Below are 19,957 nucleotides of genomic sequence, written 5' to 3' on the forward strand. Positions count from 1 at the left end.
AAACTCTAGCAACCACGGGGGCATCACGAAAAAAAAAATAAAACAAGTGAAACGTCTGGCAACCCGGCAACCTGGGGTTTGTATGTGAGAGTACGAGGATAGAACTCTATAGACCGGTAGAGGAAACTCTAGCAACCACGGGGGCATCACGAAAAAAAACAAAAAAAAAACAAACAAGTGAAACTTCTGGCAACCCGGCAACCCGGGGTGTGTATGTGAGAGTATGAGGATAGAAGTCTATAGACCGGAAGAGGAAACTCTAGCAACCACGGGGGCATCACGAAAAAAACAAAAAAAAAAACAAACAAGTGAAACTTCTGGCAACCCGGCAACCCGGGGTGTGTATGTGAGAGTATGAGGATAGAAGTCTATAGACCGGTATAGGAAACTCGGAAACTCTAGCAACCTTGGGGGCATCACGAAAAAAAAAAACAAAAAAAACAAGTGAAACGTCTGGCAACCCGGGGTGTGTATGTGAGAGTACGAGGATAGAACTCTATAGACCGGTAGGGGAAACTCTAGCAACACGCGGGCATCACGAAAAAAACAAGTGAAACGTCTGGCAACCCGGGGTGTGTATGTGACGGGGGCATCGCAAAAAGAAAAGGGGTCTATATAGGGATGTTAGCGTTTACCGCATTAAAGATTTGTATCCTAACGTAAATTTGGGTATATGTCTGAGGTACTAGGCTGAGGTGATTAGTCTACAGACTTTATTCATAGAACTGACCTAACAAGAGTCTCACTCTGCAATCTGCTCCAGCCTTTTGCACAGTAGCGGATCCAGGGCGGGGGGAGGGGGGGTAGCTTAAATTCACAAATCTACCTCCCACCTTCCAGCACATGCTTTTTTCGTTTCACAAGAGAAGCTTCTTGAACAATAGCCTATCCAGGAGCCAATCAGAACACACTTCGTAAGCGGTGCGTGGAGCCTCAGATTGTGTGGATTGGAATTATGGGATCATGGGGTAAGAATTCTGGGATATTTAGCCTGCATAGCCCTTTCCCCTTTTATGCTGCTACGCAGGCTAAGAAAATTAGAGAAGGTAGTGTTTTCTTAATTTTCTTAATTCCTTTTTACGGAGCCATAACAAAAAACAACATTTGAATGATAGAATGTTGTGGCATGTATACTATCCAAGTCACAGTCCCCCTTGTCATTGAAGCTATTTAGTACATCATGTTTAGGTGAGACAGATATTTGGGGGTGCTTATTGGATCAATTACGGTAGTTGGTGATCACTGTGTATACTTGATATATGCCTTTTACTGATGTTCCTTAATATATATTATTTAATCGGTTTATCTTTTTCCCCTGATTGGAAAAAGCATTTTCCAATTGGCTGATCTATGAATAAAAAAATACCTACACAATAAGTTAGTTTTGGAGATTTAAGGAATTAGTAGAATATAGCAAAAAAAAGCATTGTATGTGACGTTGCCACTGTGCCTCATACTAAAACCTGTTAACAATCTTGAAAGCTTGAAAGCTAAATCCTTTTGTACCCTATCATAAACGGTCATTCATTTTTTTAAAGCAAAACTCCCTTTCACCTCTCTATTACTTTATCAAAGCCTTCAAATTTGGGATCACCTTAAAATTCTCTAGGACATGCTTGTGACTGCTGTCCTGTCTATTTAGCAGCAAACTGGAAAAGCCGGCAGAAGAAGCCCCTAAAACATCTAGCTCTAAATTATCCCCGACATGCAAAGCTTCCTTTGAATGAACTCCTGACATTTTTAAAGCAAGTCTAAATATCTCTGGTGATGGTTTACAAACATCAACTTTTCTTGAAGTTAAAATAAAAGAAAAGAACTCCCTCAACTTCAGACTATCTAGTATCTGCTCGAGTCTCTCATCAAAGTTTGAAATCACTCCTAGAGTGACTTCTTCACCCTTTAGTTGTGTTAAAACGTGCATAACTTCCGGGAATACTTCCCATGGATCTCCAGTGGCGAAGTGGTTGTACAGATGCACCGAAAACGCTTCAATTTCTTCAGAGTGAATATTCCCGTCGAATGTTTTTCTTACAACCTTTTCCCACCACTGTTTGCTTGTGATTCTATGAGCTGCGCCAAAATTTGGGTATTTGGTCCAGTACATTTTGTAAGCTTTCCGGAATTCCTTATCAATGTTTGCAGCGCTCAGTTGATAGCCGAGTTGGTCCATGGCAGATTTCGCGTACTGATAGCCAACGGATCCTCGAACTCTAAATAATGTGTTTGTGGCATCAAGAGTTATCAATCGGTACATCACAGCGACATGGGCCGCAGTATACAGCGGAAATAAAGCAGCAACGTTTTCATCGCTTCATCACACCAACTCGTCCGCCATTTTGAATATGCTATTAACACAGGGTACCCAATGCAGAAAAATTATATGCATCAACCAGAAATGACTGAGAAGTTCCAAATTAAAAAAAACAACAACAACAGCGATAGCATAGGGCACCCTCAATGAACGTTGAAGAATGTGATAGTCCTATCTTTTAAGGTATTCAATTAACCAACTGTCACATCTTCGACTCAGGTGTTCTTACCAGTTTCTGATTGGGCATCCTGTGGTTGGTAAAAGTTGTGAGGTAACCTGGTAACAGCTCTTTCTATACTCTAAGCTGCCTCACGGTTCATCTCCAAGGGCAGGAAACCCAGTAAGAGTGCCTGGGACAGACTGGGATGAGGGTCTCATTCTAATGCTTCCCCCCAATTTTTTTTTACAGTCTACAGTAAACCATAAAACAACTGAGCCCTTCCTGTACTTACAGCTTTCTTGTCGACAAGTAACAGTATCACTATCTCTTAGGGCTAAAAACTGCTTTGACCACACCCAATGTGCTATCTTAAGGGTAAGAATTGCTGTTGACCACACCCAAAATGCTTTGCCTTACGGTTGAAATTGATTTTGCTGATGATCACCCCATTTTTTATTTATTTTTTACTGAAAAATTGCCTGCGAAAAAATGAATAAATACAAAAAAAATTACCACAGAACCCCAAATATCTGCTGGTACATCCTAAATGAAGTTCTTCCCAGCTACTCTGAACTGTGTCCTGCAAAGTATATTTTTATCAATAGCTGTAAATCATTACAGAGGTCAAATATAAGACTGTGTTTAGAAAATGTAAACTGTGGAGTGGAAAATAGAAATTAGGGCATTCTTTGGGGGTGCTATTACATAAGAGTATCTTAGAATAAAACAAAACATCAGCAATAAAATAATATAGAATTTTACTCAGTATCAGCTAGTCATAGTTTCTGCATAATTTTCCAAGAAGATAAGGCATTTGAGAGGTGCTAAAACCATATGTACATGCATGGAGATCTCACTAAAACCATCGGAAATATAATGTGTTACATCCAGATCATATCAATTGGTTCTAGCTGGAAATTGAGTTTCCAGAGCATATGAATGCATTTATATATCAAAGTATGATTTTGTGGTTTATGAAAGAAAAAATCATGCACTTGTAATATATGATGATTGTTGTTGGACAGTTTAGCCTGCTATCTGCATATAACAGTAAAAAATGATTTTTAATTCTGGGGTCCCAACTTTTGTGTCCAGTGAGAGAGGGGGAAACCTCTGCTAGCGAAGTAGGGGCTGCATGGTTTCAGAGAGCACTTCTGTATAGTAAACCATAGTGTTTGGTAGTTTTTTGTTGTTGTTTCAAAATAAACCTCGCTAAGTCTAAGTGAGAGCTGGCAAACAGGCTATACCTTAAACTTACTTCTTCCCCTATTCCTTGACAAATACTCTAGCAAAACAATGTACATTGTACATAAACCCATATCACCAAAACTGCAATATGCAAAGCTTCAAGGCTGTTTAAAGTGCAACTCTGTATTTATGTACATACAAAATAAAGCAGTATATGAGGCGGTATACATCTAAGGGCTCTCTTCATACTGGCTTTTGTTCTTTAAAAGGTAGGCTGCCAAGTAGTCAATGGCGTTTGGAGGTCTACAAGAAAAGAAGAAAATATGTTTTATGTTAATTTCTAGTTTTTTTGTTTGCTGGAAAAATATTTTATTGGAAAAACAGTCAGGTTATAAATTAAGAAATACATAAAAGACACAAAAGATGTTCACAAAAGCACTGCACTATTCAATTCTACTGTGATTCACATTGATTTATCTAGAGCAGATCAAGGGTGCGAGGCAATCAGGCAGGCAGATCATTTTGTTCTCAGTTTTCCTTTCTTTCTTTTTTCGCAGGAAGACTTCAAATAACTCCTTGATTTGATATTAGGTTTTTATTCTCTGGAGTGATATTGTTCAATTTGGGTTGCACTGAATCATAAATACCACCCACCTCTCCTTGGCGAGTGTTGCTAAACCCTGAAGCAAGATGGGCACAACTGTCTGGTCAAGATAAGCTCTTGTTGGTAGTGATTGCAGATCAACTTTAGCCTTGGTGGATTTGTCGGCCTCTTCTTTCTCTTTCTCAATGATTTTCTGGAAATGTGAGTCGAGTGCAATGGTTATGAAAAGAAGCCTGTATTGCAACTGTAAATTATTACAAATCATTTTTGGCTGTGACACAGACTTCATGAAGAAAAAGTAGTAAAAACAGGAGTTAAAAACTAAAGCTCTTGATTTTTCTTTCAAATGAAATCTGTATTTTTTATAAGTATAAAAGTTCACACCGATGGAGGGATCTTTGGTACCCATGTAGTGATTATCAAGAATTACATATATGCCATAAAAAAGTAAAACTATTGTTTAAAGAAAAAAACTCACCTGTAGGTTTTCTGTAAGACCAATTTCAGCTTGAGGGGAAGTATCCATAGCCTGAAAATGATTTAAAAAACAGAACCATTATCATACAAACCTCGTTCTGCATCACCCTGAGTCTGCTAATAGGGACCACTGAGAGGGAGAATGGAAGCAAGATTTAGTCATGAGACGCTGTTTCGGCAAACAAGAAATTAAATTTTCTTCTAAATTCTAGATGAGTGGCTAACTGCAACCAAGGTTCTAATTCTAACTGCTATTCAGGCTTATCCATAACAGCTACCCATAATCAGCTTGAATGCTCAATAATTCAAATGTCTATTCTGTACAGTATCTCATATGCATCCTGATTTTAAAGATGTTTCGAGCCCACCTAGTCCTTTCTCCGAGTCAATAAAATAATCATACCTGATCTCCTATTACCACTTTTAGTGTACATTTTGAGGAATGTACATGTAAAAAGCCTTTTCTATCTCCATGGCTATTCAACGAAAAAAGTAGAATTCATACAGCACAAGTTTCTCATTTGGTCATACAAATCTAGTTTAGGGTATTCATAAGCGCCTAAAACACAGTTTCTCGGGCATAACAACATTATCTTATTACAGTATCTCGTGCACAAGTTTTGTAAACAGGCTTGGGTACACAAACCACAATTACCTATATCTTTTAGCTTTACTATTCTTCTGTAAGTACCAGCCAGAAATGAATGCAATAGAAATACATGGAAATAAATGCTCAAGGAACCAAGGCACGGTAAGAAAATAACAAAAATTCACAATCGCTGCAACAATAAAACGACACTAGAATTCAATAATCCCCAGTAAGTTAAATATTTTACGAACTATGTCAAATCTCGAGTAACTCAAAGAAAAACTTACCTCTTGCGGTTGGCCTGTGTTGCTTTCTTCGCCTGTTGCCGCCGCCTGTTCTGATGGCACTAAGAAATGAACCAAAAGGTAAGGTTTTAAGGAAAACAATTTGAAGTAATGAGGTAAATGGGTCGATAAAAGTTCTTTTACCTTCGCTTGTGTCCGCCATGTTTTCTTTGACAGAGGGTTTCGGTTACTAAGACGTGTGGCCTGCAAAGCATCATGGAGATAATTGTTTTTTTAAAAACACTGGGAGCCCTGTGGCGCGCAAATTTCCAATAAACTTTAGCTGACACCAAGGGCGGTATGTTAGACTAAATTCCCTCTAATATTGCTGATGTGCCTCATTTGAACGCGCTCCAGCCCGGTCAAGTTTCGTTGTGTAATCTGTAATCAGAGCTCGAGCCCCTGTAATCAGAGCTCGAGTACACAAACCACAATTACTTATATCTTTTAGCTTTACTATTCTTCTGTAAGTACCAGCCAGCAATGAATGCAATACAAATACATGGAAATAAATGCTCAAGGAATCAAGGCACGGTAAGAAAATAACAAAAATTCACAATCGCTGCAACAATAAAACGACACTAGAATTCAATAATCCCCAGTAAGTTGAATATTTCACGAACTCTGTCAAATCTCGATACATTCAAAGCTCGCCTAAAAAAAGTATAGATAGGACTGATACCTGCTTTAACTAGTTACAACGATCGGTCCTATGGCCTCGTATAGATAGGGCTGATACCTGCTTTTACTAGTTACAACGATAAATCCTATGGGCCTCGTATTTGCATTAAAACACAACGACCATGGGAGTGACTTTTTTGTAGAATTTCCCTTCCAGGGGCGCTGTTGTTGTTAGTGCGAAATAATATGGTAATATACTTGTGGAAAAACAATGATATAAATTTGTGTTGTAAAATGGAGCCCCGGCTAATACTTACTAAAAGAGCATAAGATAAGAGAGGGACACTTAGGTATTACCAAGAGAGCATAAGATATGCTCTCTTGGTATTACCCGCGCGCCATGTCGATACCCAATCTGGCTATTTTTAGTAACCATCACCCCACCAATGCGGGATAGGATTTGCTCCTTTTTTGTCCTAGCGGCGAAGTCAAGTCAAGAAGAAAGTAAATAGAGCCGAGCGAAAAAATGGCTGTGATACCGCGTTTGATTCAAATCCCGACTCCAGCTTGTATAATATACTTAATAGTTATAGAAATGTCTAGAAACAACATCAAAGAAGTACAGTAATATCTCCCTCTTTATTTTCTCACTATTAGAGAAGTTTAGATACTTCAGATTGCTGGCTTTGATCATCACAAAAAGCATTCCTTCGCTACAAGGATAGTTTTATGAAATGTATTTTTCTTGGATTCCTTCTCAATTAACCGGAATATTCACAAAAATCAATATCATATCTAACTTACAGATTTTGTTTGACCATTAGGAAGATAATGAATGTTGAGAAACCACGAAGAAGCAGCAAGTTAGAGCGGAAGCGGTGTTTCAAGCACGAGGTTTTCCGCTCTGATTTTGAATGAAGTCTCTGAAGTCTTTTTTTTTTTTTACACCTTTTTGAAATCTTGCAATTCTCGAAGTACTACATCCCCTTTAAATCGCAACTGCCTGTATATTCTTGATGCTAGAATGAAATTTTCGATGGTATTTGTGCAAATAGGGTGTTTTTTTCGGTTTCAAGTCACAAAACAGCGGCAAACAACAAGATGTAAATGCCAAAGCGCGGTGGTAGGGTGAGTAAAAATGCTCACGCGCAGTGGTTGGGTAGTTGTTACTAAAAAATAGCCAGATTCGGAATCGACATGGCGCGCGGGTAATACCAAAGTGTCCCTCTGTTATCTTATGATCTCTTGGACTAACTTAATACTTGATGATTTGGCAAAGTCTCCCAACTCAAGATCGAATGCTGGTGTCCAGGGATACACACAAAAAACAGACCTGGTATCATGTATGGCTAACCAGAGACCTGGTATGATGAATGGCTAACCAGAGACCTGGTATGATGTATGGCTAACCAGGTGAACTTTTATTGTAAAAGCAACAACAGCGACCACTATGTGGTCTGTTACAGAAGGAGTGTGCAAAAGGATAAGATGAAATAAAGGGGCAAATTGCCGGAAAAAAAATTAATGTCCCAGACGAGGCCTTATACTGGAGAAGGGGGAGGCGCTTATTTCCGAAATCCCTTTCAACTGTATTAAGTGCATTTTAACAACGTGCAAGGGTAAAATCCTACCTCCACCAACTATTTCAAAACAAGCTCTCAATAATGTGTCAGGAAGTACTATCAGTTTTCATGAAACCTTTCCAACTTACAGTCCCCCTTTCATCATCGAAGTCTTTAAAAGTGCAAAACGTTTAGGCGAGTCGCTTATCCGGTGAAGACGCTTATCCATATCTTTCCCGAGGGCGAGGCCCTTATTAGGAGGAGGCCCTAATTCGTGGATAACGCTTATTTAAGCAATTACGATAAACTCACTTTCAGGTTATTTTTTTACCAAAGCTACGTCCTTTTCTGGCCATGCCTTTATTCAGCTCAGCTGCAAACATGATTTTTATCTTCACAGCTTTTTCCCTAGAACCATTATAGACTGGAACTTTTTACCAAGCCATATTCAGAATTCCCCATCAATTCTACTTTTAAAGAAGACTGCACAGCAACCAATAGACATGAATGATTTAATATCGGTTTGCGTTGCGAAATAAAACTTTACAAATGCAAAAACTTGATAGCTTATTTGGGCTGGTGGTGTGTGTTTACGAGGGGGTAGGAGATCTCCATAACAGAGCGAACGGTTTATTTCTGAGTTTTGTTTTACCTGTTTTACGTAAACATGGATAACAGATGCTTTTGTTGAAACGTCAAAATAATTTCGTAACGATAAAGTAACTATGATATTTATTGATATTGATATCATGGCATGTTTCGATGGTACAACTATCATTAGCGTTGACAGCGTATATTTTCATTCCCTGCTAGCAGAGCTTTCTTTCTGTTTGTTCCTATCAGTTCACTTATAAATCCGTGTCCGCGAGTCTGTTCTTTTGCGTTCTTGTTTGTTTGTATAGCAGGAGAAACATCTGCCGACAGCCGCTCGCTATCGAACCCCGTTGAGCATGCGCAAAATTAGTTTTTGCTGTTACCATGGGAATTCTCCGATCTCGTTCCAAGAGCCCACGTACCTTGCCGCTGGCCCAAAGGTACGTGGGCTCTGGGAACGAGATTGTTCCGGTCGCTAATTTGTCTGAACATGCGCAGTAAAACCGGAGCTCCCTTGTCTGCCACGGACTCGTATTCGTAGCGTCCCTATATGTCACGTGTCCCTATATGTCAGGCGCTCAGTGGCTTGATATTTGCGTCCGTATGGATAATTTTGACGAACCTCCCTATATGCCAGGCGCTCAGTCGCTTGATATTTGCGTCCGTATAGGTAATTTTGACAAACCTCCCTATATGTCAGGCGCTCAGTCGCTTGATATTTGCGTCCGTATAGGTAATTTTGACAAACCTCCCTATATGCCAGGCGCTCAGTCGCTTGATATTTGCGTCCGTATAGGTAATTTTGACGAACGTCACCAAAAAAGCCAGGCGCTCAGTCGCTTGATATTTGCGTCCGTATAGGTAATTTTGACGAACGTCCCTATATTCCACGCGTCCACATATGTCACGTCCCTATATGTCAGGTAGCGCTACGGATAAAACAAAACAAAAAAATTGATTATCCCAGAGCCTTGTACCTTGCCGCTGGCACAAAGGTACGTGGGCTCTGGGGACGAGATTGGGGAATTCTCGTTAAACGGGAACGCGAAAGAAACAAACAGGAAAAAGCTCTGCTAGCAGGGTTATATTTTCACATCTATATAGCAGAAATAAACATCGAACTAGTCCAAAACAAAGACACATTTTCATTTTTTAAATTAATTAGGTGAAGATAAACTATACATTTTAAGGATATTTTTATCCTCGGTCTGCAGGTACTATCGTGACAGCTATCATTCGTAATAATGAATGCATTATTAAGATTTCGAGTTGGGGGGCACGTTCATCAATTTGCGGTCTATTTTCTTTAAAGCCTACAGTGTGAACTCAAGTTTTGAGTGACCTTCCCGCCGAGCTGGGTAGGTCGTCCGGTTCCTCCTGGCTACGGGGCCTTAATCTAATTTGCTTTTGTGCTCTCTATTTTTTTCTCGTACTTGAGAAGTACTAGGTGATGTAGATAGTCACAGTTGCAAGAAGCGTGTCTAAAAAAGTGAAAGCGAGAAACCAACAATAATACGTCCTAAACAAGGTTAGGGTTGTAACATTTGGTAAGGTAATATCTGAAATATTTTTCTTATGAGATATTCACAGTTGCAAGAAGCGTATCTAAAAAAAAATATTCAAAGCGAGAAACCGAAAATAATACGTCATAAATAAGATTAGGATTGTAACATTTGGTAAGGTAATATCTGAAATATTTCTCTTTCTTGTTTTAGTAAAAGTGACCCCTAGGAAAGTTTGGTGAAATTGGACTTTAAATTGAATTTGGACTTTTATTGGATTTTTTAAAACCTCCCTGGTGATATACATACTAGAATTACTTCTTTAATTATGTTCTTTAAGTACCTCATGAGAGAGCTCTTTGAATATCTCGCTGGTACAGCAACCTTTGTAATAAAGTGTTGAAAGTTCTTGTGGCTGTAAATACTAATATCCCGAACAACCGTTTTTAACTGCGAAAACTCTTGCTTCTCATCAAGAATTCAGGTTTCTTTTCCAGCCGTTTATCGCGTATGAGTTGTTTGATAAATGAAAAGACTTAATATTCTCTAAGGAATTAGATTAACTCGATTACCATTTTTCCGCTATGTATCTCTGTTATTTTGTGCATAAGCAAATCGTTTGACGAATTAGAAATGACATGCAGCAAGTGGCAAAGTGTGTACATTGCTAATTTTTCCAAACTTGTGTATTAACAACGTCACACGAAAAATATAACATCCTTATCATCTCTGTTTTTTCGTTATATTCAAATTTAAACCACACAATGCTACTAAAAAGGTATTTATTTCTTTATTGTGATTGATTAATTTTTTTCCGATGGTAAATTTTAAAACGTAAAACACTACTTTTTTGCAGCCTTCTAACAATAATACAAAAGGAGAATGAAAAACTCTATCACCACTACTAAGGCTTTATTTATTCTGTGAACACTTGAAACTGATAGTTTGTTTGTGACCGCAATCTAGAGCCACTAATTTCGTTTTTGACTTCGTTAAAAACAAACACACCTGCGCCAACTGCCGCCGAGGCAACTCTCCGTAGGAACAGAAAACGTTATTACACCACTTATATTCATCTAATTGTTAACTTATGCGGCCCAAAAAGAAGTCCTTTTCTCATTTCAGGATTGCGCAGACTACACATCAGTTGAAACCTTAAAGCGAGAAAGGCCAGAATGGTAGGCTCTTTACAATTATTATCTAGCTTTGGCAGTTTTAAACAATCTAATTTTCATTTCATATTGGCACACATTTCAGTGTTATGTTGTTTTCTAGCCAAGTGTCATAATTTGGTTTGCGAAAATAAAAAGTGGACCGTAAAAAATTAAATTTAGTCTGAGTATGTCCAGTGATCCTTTTGCCAAGGAAAGTTCACTCTAAGGCCCATGTACTAACGTGCACTTCAAGTACTGATCGTTTTCGCATTTTAAAACACATGTTTTTCATCTTCCTTAATTTTTAATTTGTTGTTTTGCAATGTCCCGTTGCAACTTCCCTTTTGAGTTATCTTATACATTTTGCATGACTTTCCATTTATTGTTTCTAAGTTCTTTTTTGTAGTAGGTAATGTTGTTAACTCAATAAAGTTTTAAAAAAATTCTTGGAAATTAGTAAGAGAAACATTCTACAAAATCTGGTCGGAAAGTCGGGATTGAACAGTACAACAATTTGGAATTTGCCATTATTTTTATATTTGTGTGCGTGTGTCTGAAATACAGAATCTATTTAAAAGTTCTATCTAATTAATTAAAAAAGGAAGCGATTTTTGCAGAAAAAAAATGAGATCACATTTACAATTTGTTTTGCAGAAATTTAATCAAGGATATAAAATTATCCAGATATGTCAAGCCCTCTTCGTTAATGTATTCCTAAACACGCGAGGTGTAAGCGCTTCAAAGTGCTTTACGTCAGTGCAAGGGACGTCTCTTATTGGCTACGTCTTTATGATGCTGTCAAACACGGAAATTCATCAGTGTTTTCAGCACTGTAAAGGAGAAGCTAAGTGCCAGAGCTTGAATTATTACATGAGCAGCAACACGTGTCACCTAAGCAACCGGACGATCGCTCACAGACCGGAAGATGCCCGACTGGACAGTGGCTCAGTCTACTTTGAGAACCCCTACAAAGGTAAGGATGTTCTGCTCGTTTGTTCCTGTTGCAACTTAGGGACTGTGCAAGGGGGGGTCCGTAAAAAGAGCTTCGAATAATGAAAAATTACCCCTCCCCCCTCCCGTTCTTTAAAAATTACGAAGACCCACCCCCCAGTCTCCTACATTCTACCCGTCTTGCTTCCTAATGCATTGTATTTCGCATGAGGATAAACATCAACACCCCTTTTCTTAGTTCGACTAATTAGGACCAAAATGTGCAAATCGTTTGCCTCTTTCTGAGTTTGAGCTCAGGTGTCTGGGAAATATCAAGAGAAGCAGCAAGCTCATTTTTCCTGATAGGGGTTGAGAAAAAAATACTGATTTTTAGAACAGAGCGGTCCTTATAGTGAAACTGCAAAGAGGTTCTAAAAGATTGCATTAATTATGTTGGCAACATTTTAACTTGGTGCCCCTCTGGTTTTACAGCCCCCTCCCACTCCTGATAATTATTGCAAAGTCCCTTAAGGGATGACCTAAAAACAAACTGGCAAGATAGGCAGGCCATACTAACATGGAACATGGGACAGTTATGATAAGACCAAATAATTAGAAAAAATGAATAATCAAGCAATACGCTATATTCTTTATTAATGTAGTTTCTCTCGGATCTGTTCCATCGATGCCTGCTTCATCGTGTGCTGAGCTGAAGCGCGCCTCCAGCACAGGGGTCAGCGGTGTGTTCTGGCTTATCAACGCTTCCTCGGTTATGCAGGGGTATTGCAATCTAACAACAGGGTGTAAGCACAAACCTTAATAAAGCTTTTTCTTATTATTACATTTGTTTTCGTTTGATTTCGTCGTTTATACATAAAATTGAGGTTGACAAAAAAACCGGCTTTAAACTAAATTCAAATAATTGAAATTGGTCATTTGTTTGACGCTCATTATCTGAAATTCTACACAAGGTTTAGTTACTTGGGCTACCGGTATACGGTACGCGCCTGACCTAATAACCATTGGGTATAGGTTCTGCCCGCACTTTTTCTCTTTTTGGAATGCAAATCACTAATCATTATTCATTTTCGTGTAGTGATGGAGACATGTACAGGCAACCCATGCCAACACGGTGGAACGTGCCATTATCAGGGATCTGGTAACTACAAATGCGTTTGCACAAGTGGATTCACAGGGGCAAATTGTGAAACAAGTGAGACACTTACCCTGGCGTACAAATTATGATTTTATTTTCAAAATCCGTGATATCTATCAGAATATTATTTGAAATAATTTAAACAGTTCTAAACATGAAATGTTAAAATTCCTAGAAACTATGAAAGAAATTTATTTTTTCTATCCATTGTTCATCTCAAGATTTGAGTTACATCGAGCATTACCAAGAATGTTAGACAAATTAGATATTTCCACTGTTTTTCCAAAGGAAAATGACAATTAAAAAATATTTTTCCGTTTTGAAAAAATAAAAAGAGAAATAGCCGTATTTTTTAGCAGGAACTACTCTCGTAAATGGACAGCAATGCATACAGAATCTCAGAGGCATATCAAGGATTTCTCAAAGTATTTGGAAATGCTTAAAATATTTGGAGGCACCAAATATATAGGAAGGCCCGCGGCACACCGTTGACATATCAAGAAAATTTGGCAAAACATTGTGGTTTTTTTAAATACCTGCAATTTTTTTCTTTTTTAAGGTGTCCGTCTCAAGGGGGCTTCGTAAACTGTATAGCCTGTAATTGGAAGAGCAAGACAATACTTACGGTCATCTTTGACCAATTTAGAATGTTTTCTCAGACCCCAAAACGACAACGTTTCCTTAATATGTTAACCACTGAAAACTGACAAACAGTGTATGTATTATGCAATGTATTCCTTGTGTATAATTCATTGTATATTTTCAGATATGGATGACTGCGCGGGGAGCCCTTGCCAGAATGGCGCAACTTGTGTCGACGGCATCAATAAATACACATGCACCTGCGCTGGTGGATATACAGGGACACATTGTGAAACAGGTATGAGCAGGAATCTGCCAATATCAGATGACGCGACGTTTGCATTATATTTAAAAAAAGGTAGTAGCGTTATCTTGAACGTCTACAAAACAACTGATGTGAGCATTTTTTTCTTCTGCAGATATCAATGAATGTGCAAGCAGTCCCTGTCTGAATGGAGCGACGTGCAACGATGGCGTGAACTTGTTTTCTTGCTCTTGTGTCCCTGGTTACATTGGTGTTCGCTGTGAAACCAGTGAGTATGACACTAACATCACTTATAAAGTCCTGCATTGGATTAAGATTGGATTGGATTTATCTCATTGGATTTAAAAATCCAATTTTGTTATTCTTTGCAGACATTAACGAGTGTGCCAGTAATCCATGTTTGAATGGGGGGACGTGCTTAGATGGCGTGAATAAATACACGTGCTCATGTGCATCGGGTTACATAGGAACAAGATGTGAAACCGGTATGCTTGAATTCGATTTTACCTGTATTATCTATAATTGAATTAACAATTGGTAAGACGGCTATACAGCAAAACTTATCTCAAAGGGACTTGCATCGTAAGAGGTTTCTTGCAACGACCAATTATTGTAGGCCCTAAAAAAACGGTTCGTCCCAGTTCTACCGTATTTTCTAAAGATCGCGCAAAGCATGCACATTTTTCCTGTATTCAAACTAAAAATAACATACAAACCAAAAATCATAACCGCATATGCCTCTCACAGGAAATGCATGTATTAGTAAATTAAACCCCAGTCTATGAGAGCCAAAAACTCGCCATTTGGGCACCACAAATCAAAAGCACATAAGCTAAACCCCAAACAGGTTCTTGAAAAACAGAAGTGGACATACCGATGGATGTATCATTTGCGGATGTATTATTTGCATTTACAAACTTTAGCCTTAAAACACTCGTTTTAAAAGTGTTTTCACTGTATTTTAAGATAGACATATTGTATTTTAGTGCCCAGTGAATGCAGCTCCTACGCACAGATAACGGATGGTACACGTAATATCAACCAACCCAAGACAGCCGCAGTGTGCGACAAAAGCCTAGAGACAAAATGGTACCGATTCACTGGATCTGCCGGGACTCGAATGCCTACGTCGTGTGTCCCTATCAACAAATGCAAAACGGACGCCACCGGGTGGCTCAACGGTGCCCATCCTACAGTTGCACAGGGCATCGTTACTCGTCAGGTTTGCTTCCATTGGAGTAGTAACTGCTGTAACTGGTCCGTCAACATACAAATAAGAAACTGCGGTGATTCATTCTACGTTTACAGACTTGTTGGAACATCGAATTGCGCATTGAGATATTGCAGCACGTAAAAGTAACTAGTTTTAAAGAATAGCTCTATGATTCTTAGGTGGAGCTCTTATAACTGGCATCTGGACAGAAAATTGTAGCACTTGGAAGAGTTTGCTAGTATAAGTTGCACTACTAGTTTTTCATAAACATTATACCCATATTGTGCTCACCTTTAAAAATTATGCTATTTTTCATTATGCTATTTTTATATAGCCAGGCACAACAGTAAAGTCGAAGTTTTAGATTAGTCTCTTATTTAACAGATCCCTTAGCTATTGACAATAAGAGCAATATGGGCTGGGATATTTGATCTCTAGCATTTAAGCTCTTTGGAGGCGTTGCAAGGCCTGTAAGTTTTTCGCTTCGAGGCCGACGATAGAGGTTTCACGAGAACGGGATCATCACATCATGCACAATTTTAAATGCGCAAAATATTCTGACGCAAAAGCTGCCATGTTTGAAATATTTTACCATAGAGCAATTGATGATATGGAACTTGGGGCTTAGAATCCGTTATATGTATTATATATGCATTTTCCAGTTATTCGCTTGTGCTACAAGAGGATTAGACAAATCTCGATTTGTATGCTTAATACTTAATACCTAATACTGAATAAATTAATCCCCTATAATAATAGTAGTAGTAGTAGTAGTAGTAGTAGTAGTAGTAGTAGTAGTAGTAGTAGTAGTAGTAGTAGTAGTAGTAGTAGTAGTAGTAGTAGTATAATAGTAGCTTATGCTAATACTGGGGATGGTACGGTCAGTTTACAGAACGGGATCATCACATGCCTTTAAATGCGTTCTCTTGTATAAAGATTTGTTAGCCGTTTGGAACACTGTCTTGAAAAGTATTGGAAACAACATTTCATTTTCTTTTTTTTTCGATAAAATTAAAAGCTTAATGAAACATTTCGAAAGGGATATTGTTGTCTGCCTTTATAGCAAATGCAAGAAAAAGCGTGATTCCCCTCCCCCTTCCCCACCCGAATATATTTTAATGTAGCCACAGCCATAAAGTACTAACTTTTACTTGTTTGGCCACTTTCTTGAAGAACTTTTATTCATTGAATACTACAAAATTAACTTTAGGTATGGAGTGAAACTTTGAAACAAAGTCTAAACGCGCGAATACAGTATTTGCGTGAGTACAAGAGAAACTTCACATTTTCAAAGAGATGTCAACATTCTATTTATTGCGCATCCTTGGGAGAGTTCTGCGCCTTATTTTAAGTCGAATATTCGCATTTGGAAAGTTCAGATAGAACATAAAAAAAATTAAGGAAAAAGAGGCAACTTTACCTGATGGGGACTGGGTAACAGTAGGACGCGTGACAGGCGGTCGCGTAACAGGCGGTCGCATGACAAACCTTGAGTGATGTTATCAGAGTTGATGGTAACCCTGACAAATCTTGGGTGATGGTATCCGAGTTGATGGTAACCATGACAAACCTCGGGTGATGTTATCCCAAACAATATCTACGTAGTCATCTCTGTCAGGGCGTGCTTGTTTGTGACAGAGGCCTAGCGCATGCCCTGAAGGTTCATGAAAGATTTAGTGTGGTCAACAAGTAAAAATATGACAATGTAAGGTGATGGCGATGGTGGTTGTGCTAATGATGATGATGATGAATGAAATCACAACATGCAGACTGATTTTTAAAATGATTATTTTGAACAAAGAAAACTGACAATATTGCTAAAGAATCTATTACATGTACGGCGAAATCAGCATTAGAGGTGTCATTACCGCTACATGGACCGCTGACCAATCTCGTGCGAAACTAAACCAGGAATCCAGCAACTCTGGGTCAACCAAATAAATCGCACTCCTCCTGCGACGCCAATGGCAGAAAAACAGCTACGGAGAAAATGGGGACACCAAAATTCGTGTAGCGCAACTATGTCTCAATAACAAATGTATCATAAGCTGTTGCATTATACCTTATGTAATGTCAAGCAGGTTTGCCAGAGCCGAGTCACGCAATGCCCCACAAGTCGTATAAAACAATGTGCATATATCATACCCGTACCCAGGAGGGGTGCAGGGGGTGCGAACGCTTGTATATGAAGCACATATCAAGCAATGTAATACGATGAAACTAAATAAATGTAGGCCGGGGCGCGAGAAGCATTAGCAAAGTTCTATGAACTTCTAGGTTTGAATAGCTTTCCAGGTCCTTCATCATTAGGACAATTCGACAAAAAATCACACTAGAAAACAATTCCTAGATTTTGAACCATGCTTTTCTAACCGTGAATTATTATTTGTGCAGGCGCGTACACAGGGGAGAGGGGGAGGAAGTACACAGGGGGAGGGGGGAAGGGTGGCGCAAACCCCTTGGCGGCCAAAAAATAGGTAATTTTATCAGTGTATTGGTAATAACAGTGAATTGGCATTTGTAAAAGAGAAAATTTGTCTACATTGGAGCTGATATATTTATTACTCCTTTTTTTATAGTGTACGGCCTAATAGAGCAAAATTTAAAAGATATTTGATACCTATTTTTACCGCAGTTTTCACAATATTTTGTAAATTTTCGCCGGCGATTTCCAACAGCTTCATCGCTTTCTGGCTTTCGTGTATTTAGATGCGGATTCATTGGCCAGCACTGGAAATGGTTACAATCACGCCATCTCTTCGCAATGAGCTGACCAATCAAAAAGCATCAAATGTAGTTCTGTTAGTTTTAATGACGGAAACCAGAAATCTGTATATTGAAAATTGCAGTAAAAAACGAATCATAATTTGTATAGTATACGCATGTAGATAATGTGGTGTTGACTGAATTGAGTGATAAAATTGAAACACTCAAGTGTGAGCATTGAATGAAATATCTCTTATAAAGAAATATATATCTTATAAAGAAAAAAGAATCATATTGTACTTGCCTAATCTTCTAGTTGAGAATGGAAATGCATGATATATCGCAAAACAAATACAGTATGTATTACCGGAAGAGCACGATACAAACTTTGATAAAAAGGACACCGTAGAAACGTAATATCTATTGCAATACTCGAATTACTAATTTAACGTCAATATATACCATATGCCATGTCACTTATTTTTATTTTCCGTATGCATCAAAGTAAAATAAAGGGTACCAAGGTATTGCGGAGTTATATCTCTATTTGATGACTTGTTCCCATTTATTTGATTTGTAAAGATGGATTTCCCGCATATGTCAATTAGAAGTACAGGCGCGGTGTCTTTTATCACAAAAGCTTGATTAATTTCCGCTCAAATCACATCCACCTCACCATTTGGCCTGTAACAGGGCAATCCGTTGAACGAACCTTCAACAGAGTATAACAACAGAAACCCACCTATTCGCGTTACTTTCATGAGCTAAGCGACTTCGCGTAATACTATTTTCGTATCGTGCGTCACATTCGATTTAAATGGGCATTTTTATTCAAGCACAGCTATGGTTCTTCATCGCTGGTCTGATGGAATCAATTCTTCCAAAAGTAGTAACAATACAGATAGCGACACACCGGGCTCTCTCACCGCTGCAGTGGTTTATATGGCAGAGGGCTCTCTGATCTTTTCCTTTAACTTCACTACAATACTTGTGTTTGCCGTAAATGCTCATTTGCGCAGGCGCTCTGTGTACTTTGTCCTCAGTTTGGCTTTCTCTGACATGATGTCTGGAGCAGTGGTCGCGATTCATGGACTAACATTAACAAAATTCAAGTTTAATCATAACAAGGAGTTATTGGTTAATTGCACTAACACTACGGATGTCCTATTTTTCGCTGGCTCTTTACTTGGACTGCAACTGATCGCTCTAGAGCGCATGTGCGCCATAGTCTATCCAATACGTCATCGGAACCTCACCAATCGCGCGTATTCATTGGCTATTGCTATCCAGTGGGGAGCCGCGATAGTTCTGACTGGTATTTACGTCATACGCTCCCCGAAGCTGTACTTCATCGTCGCCAGTATTGTTCTGGTAGTTGGCCTTGTGACTGTTGCCACATGTTACTCCATCATCCTCATCACCTTCAAGCAACAGAACCGAGCGCATCGCCAAGTGACGGACACGGCACAGCTCAAGTCTCAGCGACGAGAGAGACGGCTGGCGTTAACGTTGTTCATCGTAACAGCCCTTTCTCTGTTAACTCTCACCCCGACCTCCGTGCTACTCGCGCTTTACTCAGTGAACGAGGTCACGCCCTTAAGTACGTGGATTGCGACTGGGATGCGGTTTCTCAACTCGATTGGGAACCCTTTGGTGTATGTTCTGCGGTTGAATGAGTTTAGACATGCGCTGTTTATGTTATTGTTTAAGTGCGCACGTGATCGACCTATAGGCGTAATACGACAATGACGGCATGATACATTAAACTGTACCTTTAAAAACGTTTCTTTGGCATTCTTCCTTAAAACAAACCAGCAGTGACGACGAAGTTTTAAAACAGTACAAAATGTCTAAACAAAAAGGTGGGACTACCGAGGACTATGGCTCCAACAGAAAGGCGGATATACCCAAAAGAACTATGGCTCCAACAGAAAGGAGGAAATACCCAAAAGAACTATAGTTCCAACAGAAAGGAGGAAATACCCAAAAGAACTATAGTTCCAACAGAAAGGCGGAAATACTCAAAAGAACTATAGCTCCAACAGAAAGGAGGAAATAC

General features: G+C 38.9%; 4 protein-coding genes and 1 long non-coding RNA gene across 5 annotated transcripts; 3 read left to right on the plus strand and 2 right to left on the minus strand.

Annotated features, from left to right (window-relative positions):
• Positions 1 to 1,247: 1,247 nt before the first annotated feature.
• Positions 1,248 to 2,386, minus strand: LOC5518997 (haloacid dehalogenase-like hydrolase domain-containing protein 3). Its single transcript, XM_032363642.2, has one exon. It carries the CDS (start codon positions 2,252 to 2,254, stop codon positions 1,562 to 1,564), a length of 693 nt encoding a protein of 230 aa, XP_032219533.2. The 5' UTR covers positions 2,255 to 2,386; the 3' UTR covers positions 1,248 to 1,561.
• Positions 2,387 to 3,212: 826 nt separating this feature from the next.
• Positions 3,213 to 5,903, minus strand: LOC5518946 (protein dpy-30 homolog). The gene is made up of 5 exons (XM_001638819.3): positions 5,758 to 5,903; positions 5,617 to 5,675; positions 4,742 to 4,792; positions 4,314 to 4,456; positions 3,213 to 3,962 (listed from the first exon to the last, which is right to left on the minus strand). Exons 1-5 carry the CDS (start codon positions 5,774 to 5,776, stop codon positions 3,890 to 3,892), a joined length of 345 nt encoding a protein of 114 aa, XP_001638869.2. The 5' UTR covers positions 5,777 to 5,903; the 3' UTR covers positions 3,213 to 3,889.
• Positions 5,484 to 6,151, plus strand: LOC125568374. Its single transcript, XR_007312304.1, has 2 exons — positions 5,484 to 5,694; positions 6,065 to 6,151. It is a non-coding gene; the product is annotated as an uncharacterized LOC125568374 (long non-coding RNA).
• Positions 6,152 to 9,677: 3,526 nt separating this feature from the next.
• On the plus strand, positions 9,678 to 16,230 carry LOC5518996 (neurogenic locus Notch protein). The gene is made up of 10 exons (XM_001638869.3): positions 9,678 to 9,748; positions 9,832 to 9,918; positions 11,018 to 11,070; positions 11,701 to 12,019; positions 12,639 to 12,779; positions 13,073 to 13,189; positions 13,899 to 14,012; positions 14,134 to 14,247; positions 14,351 to 14,464; positions 14,966 to 16,230. The coding sequence occupies exons 3-10, from the start codon at positions 11,068 to 11,070 to the stop codon at positions 15,331 to 15,333; spliced, it is 1,290 nt and encodes a 429-aa protein (XP_001638919.3). The 5' UTR covers positions 9,678 to 9,748; positions 9,832 to 9,918; positions 11,018 to 11,067; the 3' UTR covers positions 15,334 to 16,230.
• Positions 16,231 to 18,741: 2,511 nt separating this feature from the next.
• Positions 18,742 to 19,647, plus strand: LOC5518995 (rhodopsin, GQ-coupled). Its single transcript, XM_001638868.2, has one exon. It carries the CDS (start codon positions 18,742 to 18,744, stop codon positions 19,645 to 19,647), a length of 906 nt encoding a protein of 301 aa, XP_001638918.2.
• Positions 19,648 to 19,957: the final 310 nt, after the last annotated feature.

This window comes from Nematostella vectensis, chromosome 7 (assembly GCF_932526225.1).
Source record: "Nematostella vectensis chromosome 7, jaNemVect1.1, whole genome shotgun sequence".
Lineage (NCBI taxonomy): Eukaryota > Metazoa > Cnidaria > Anthozoa > Actiniaria > Edwardsiidae > Nematostella > Nematostella vectensis.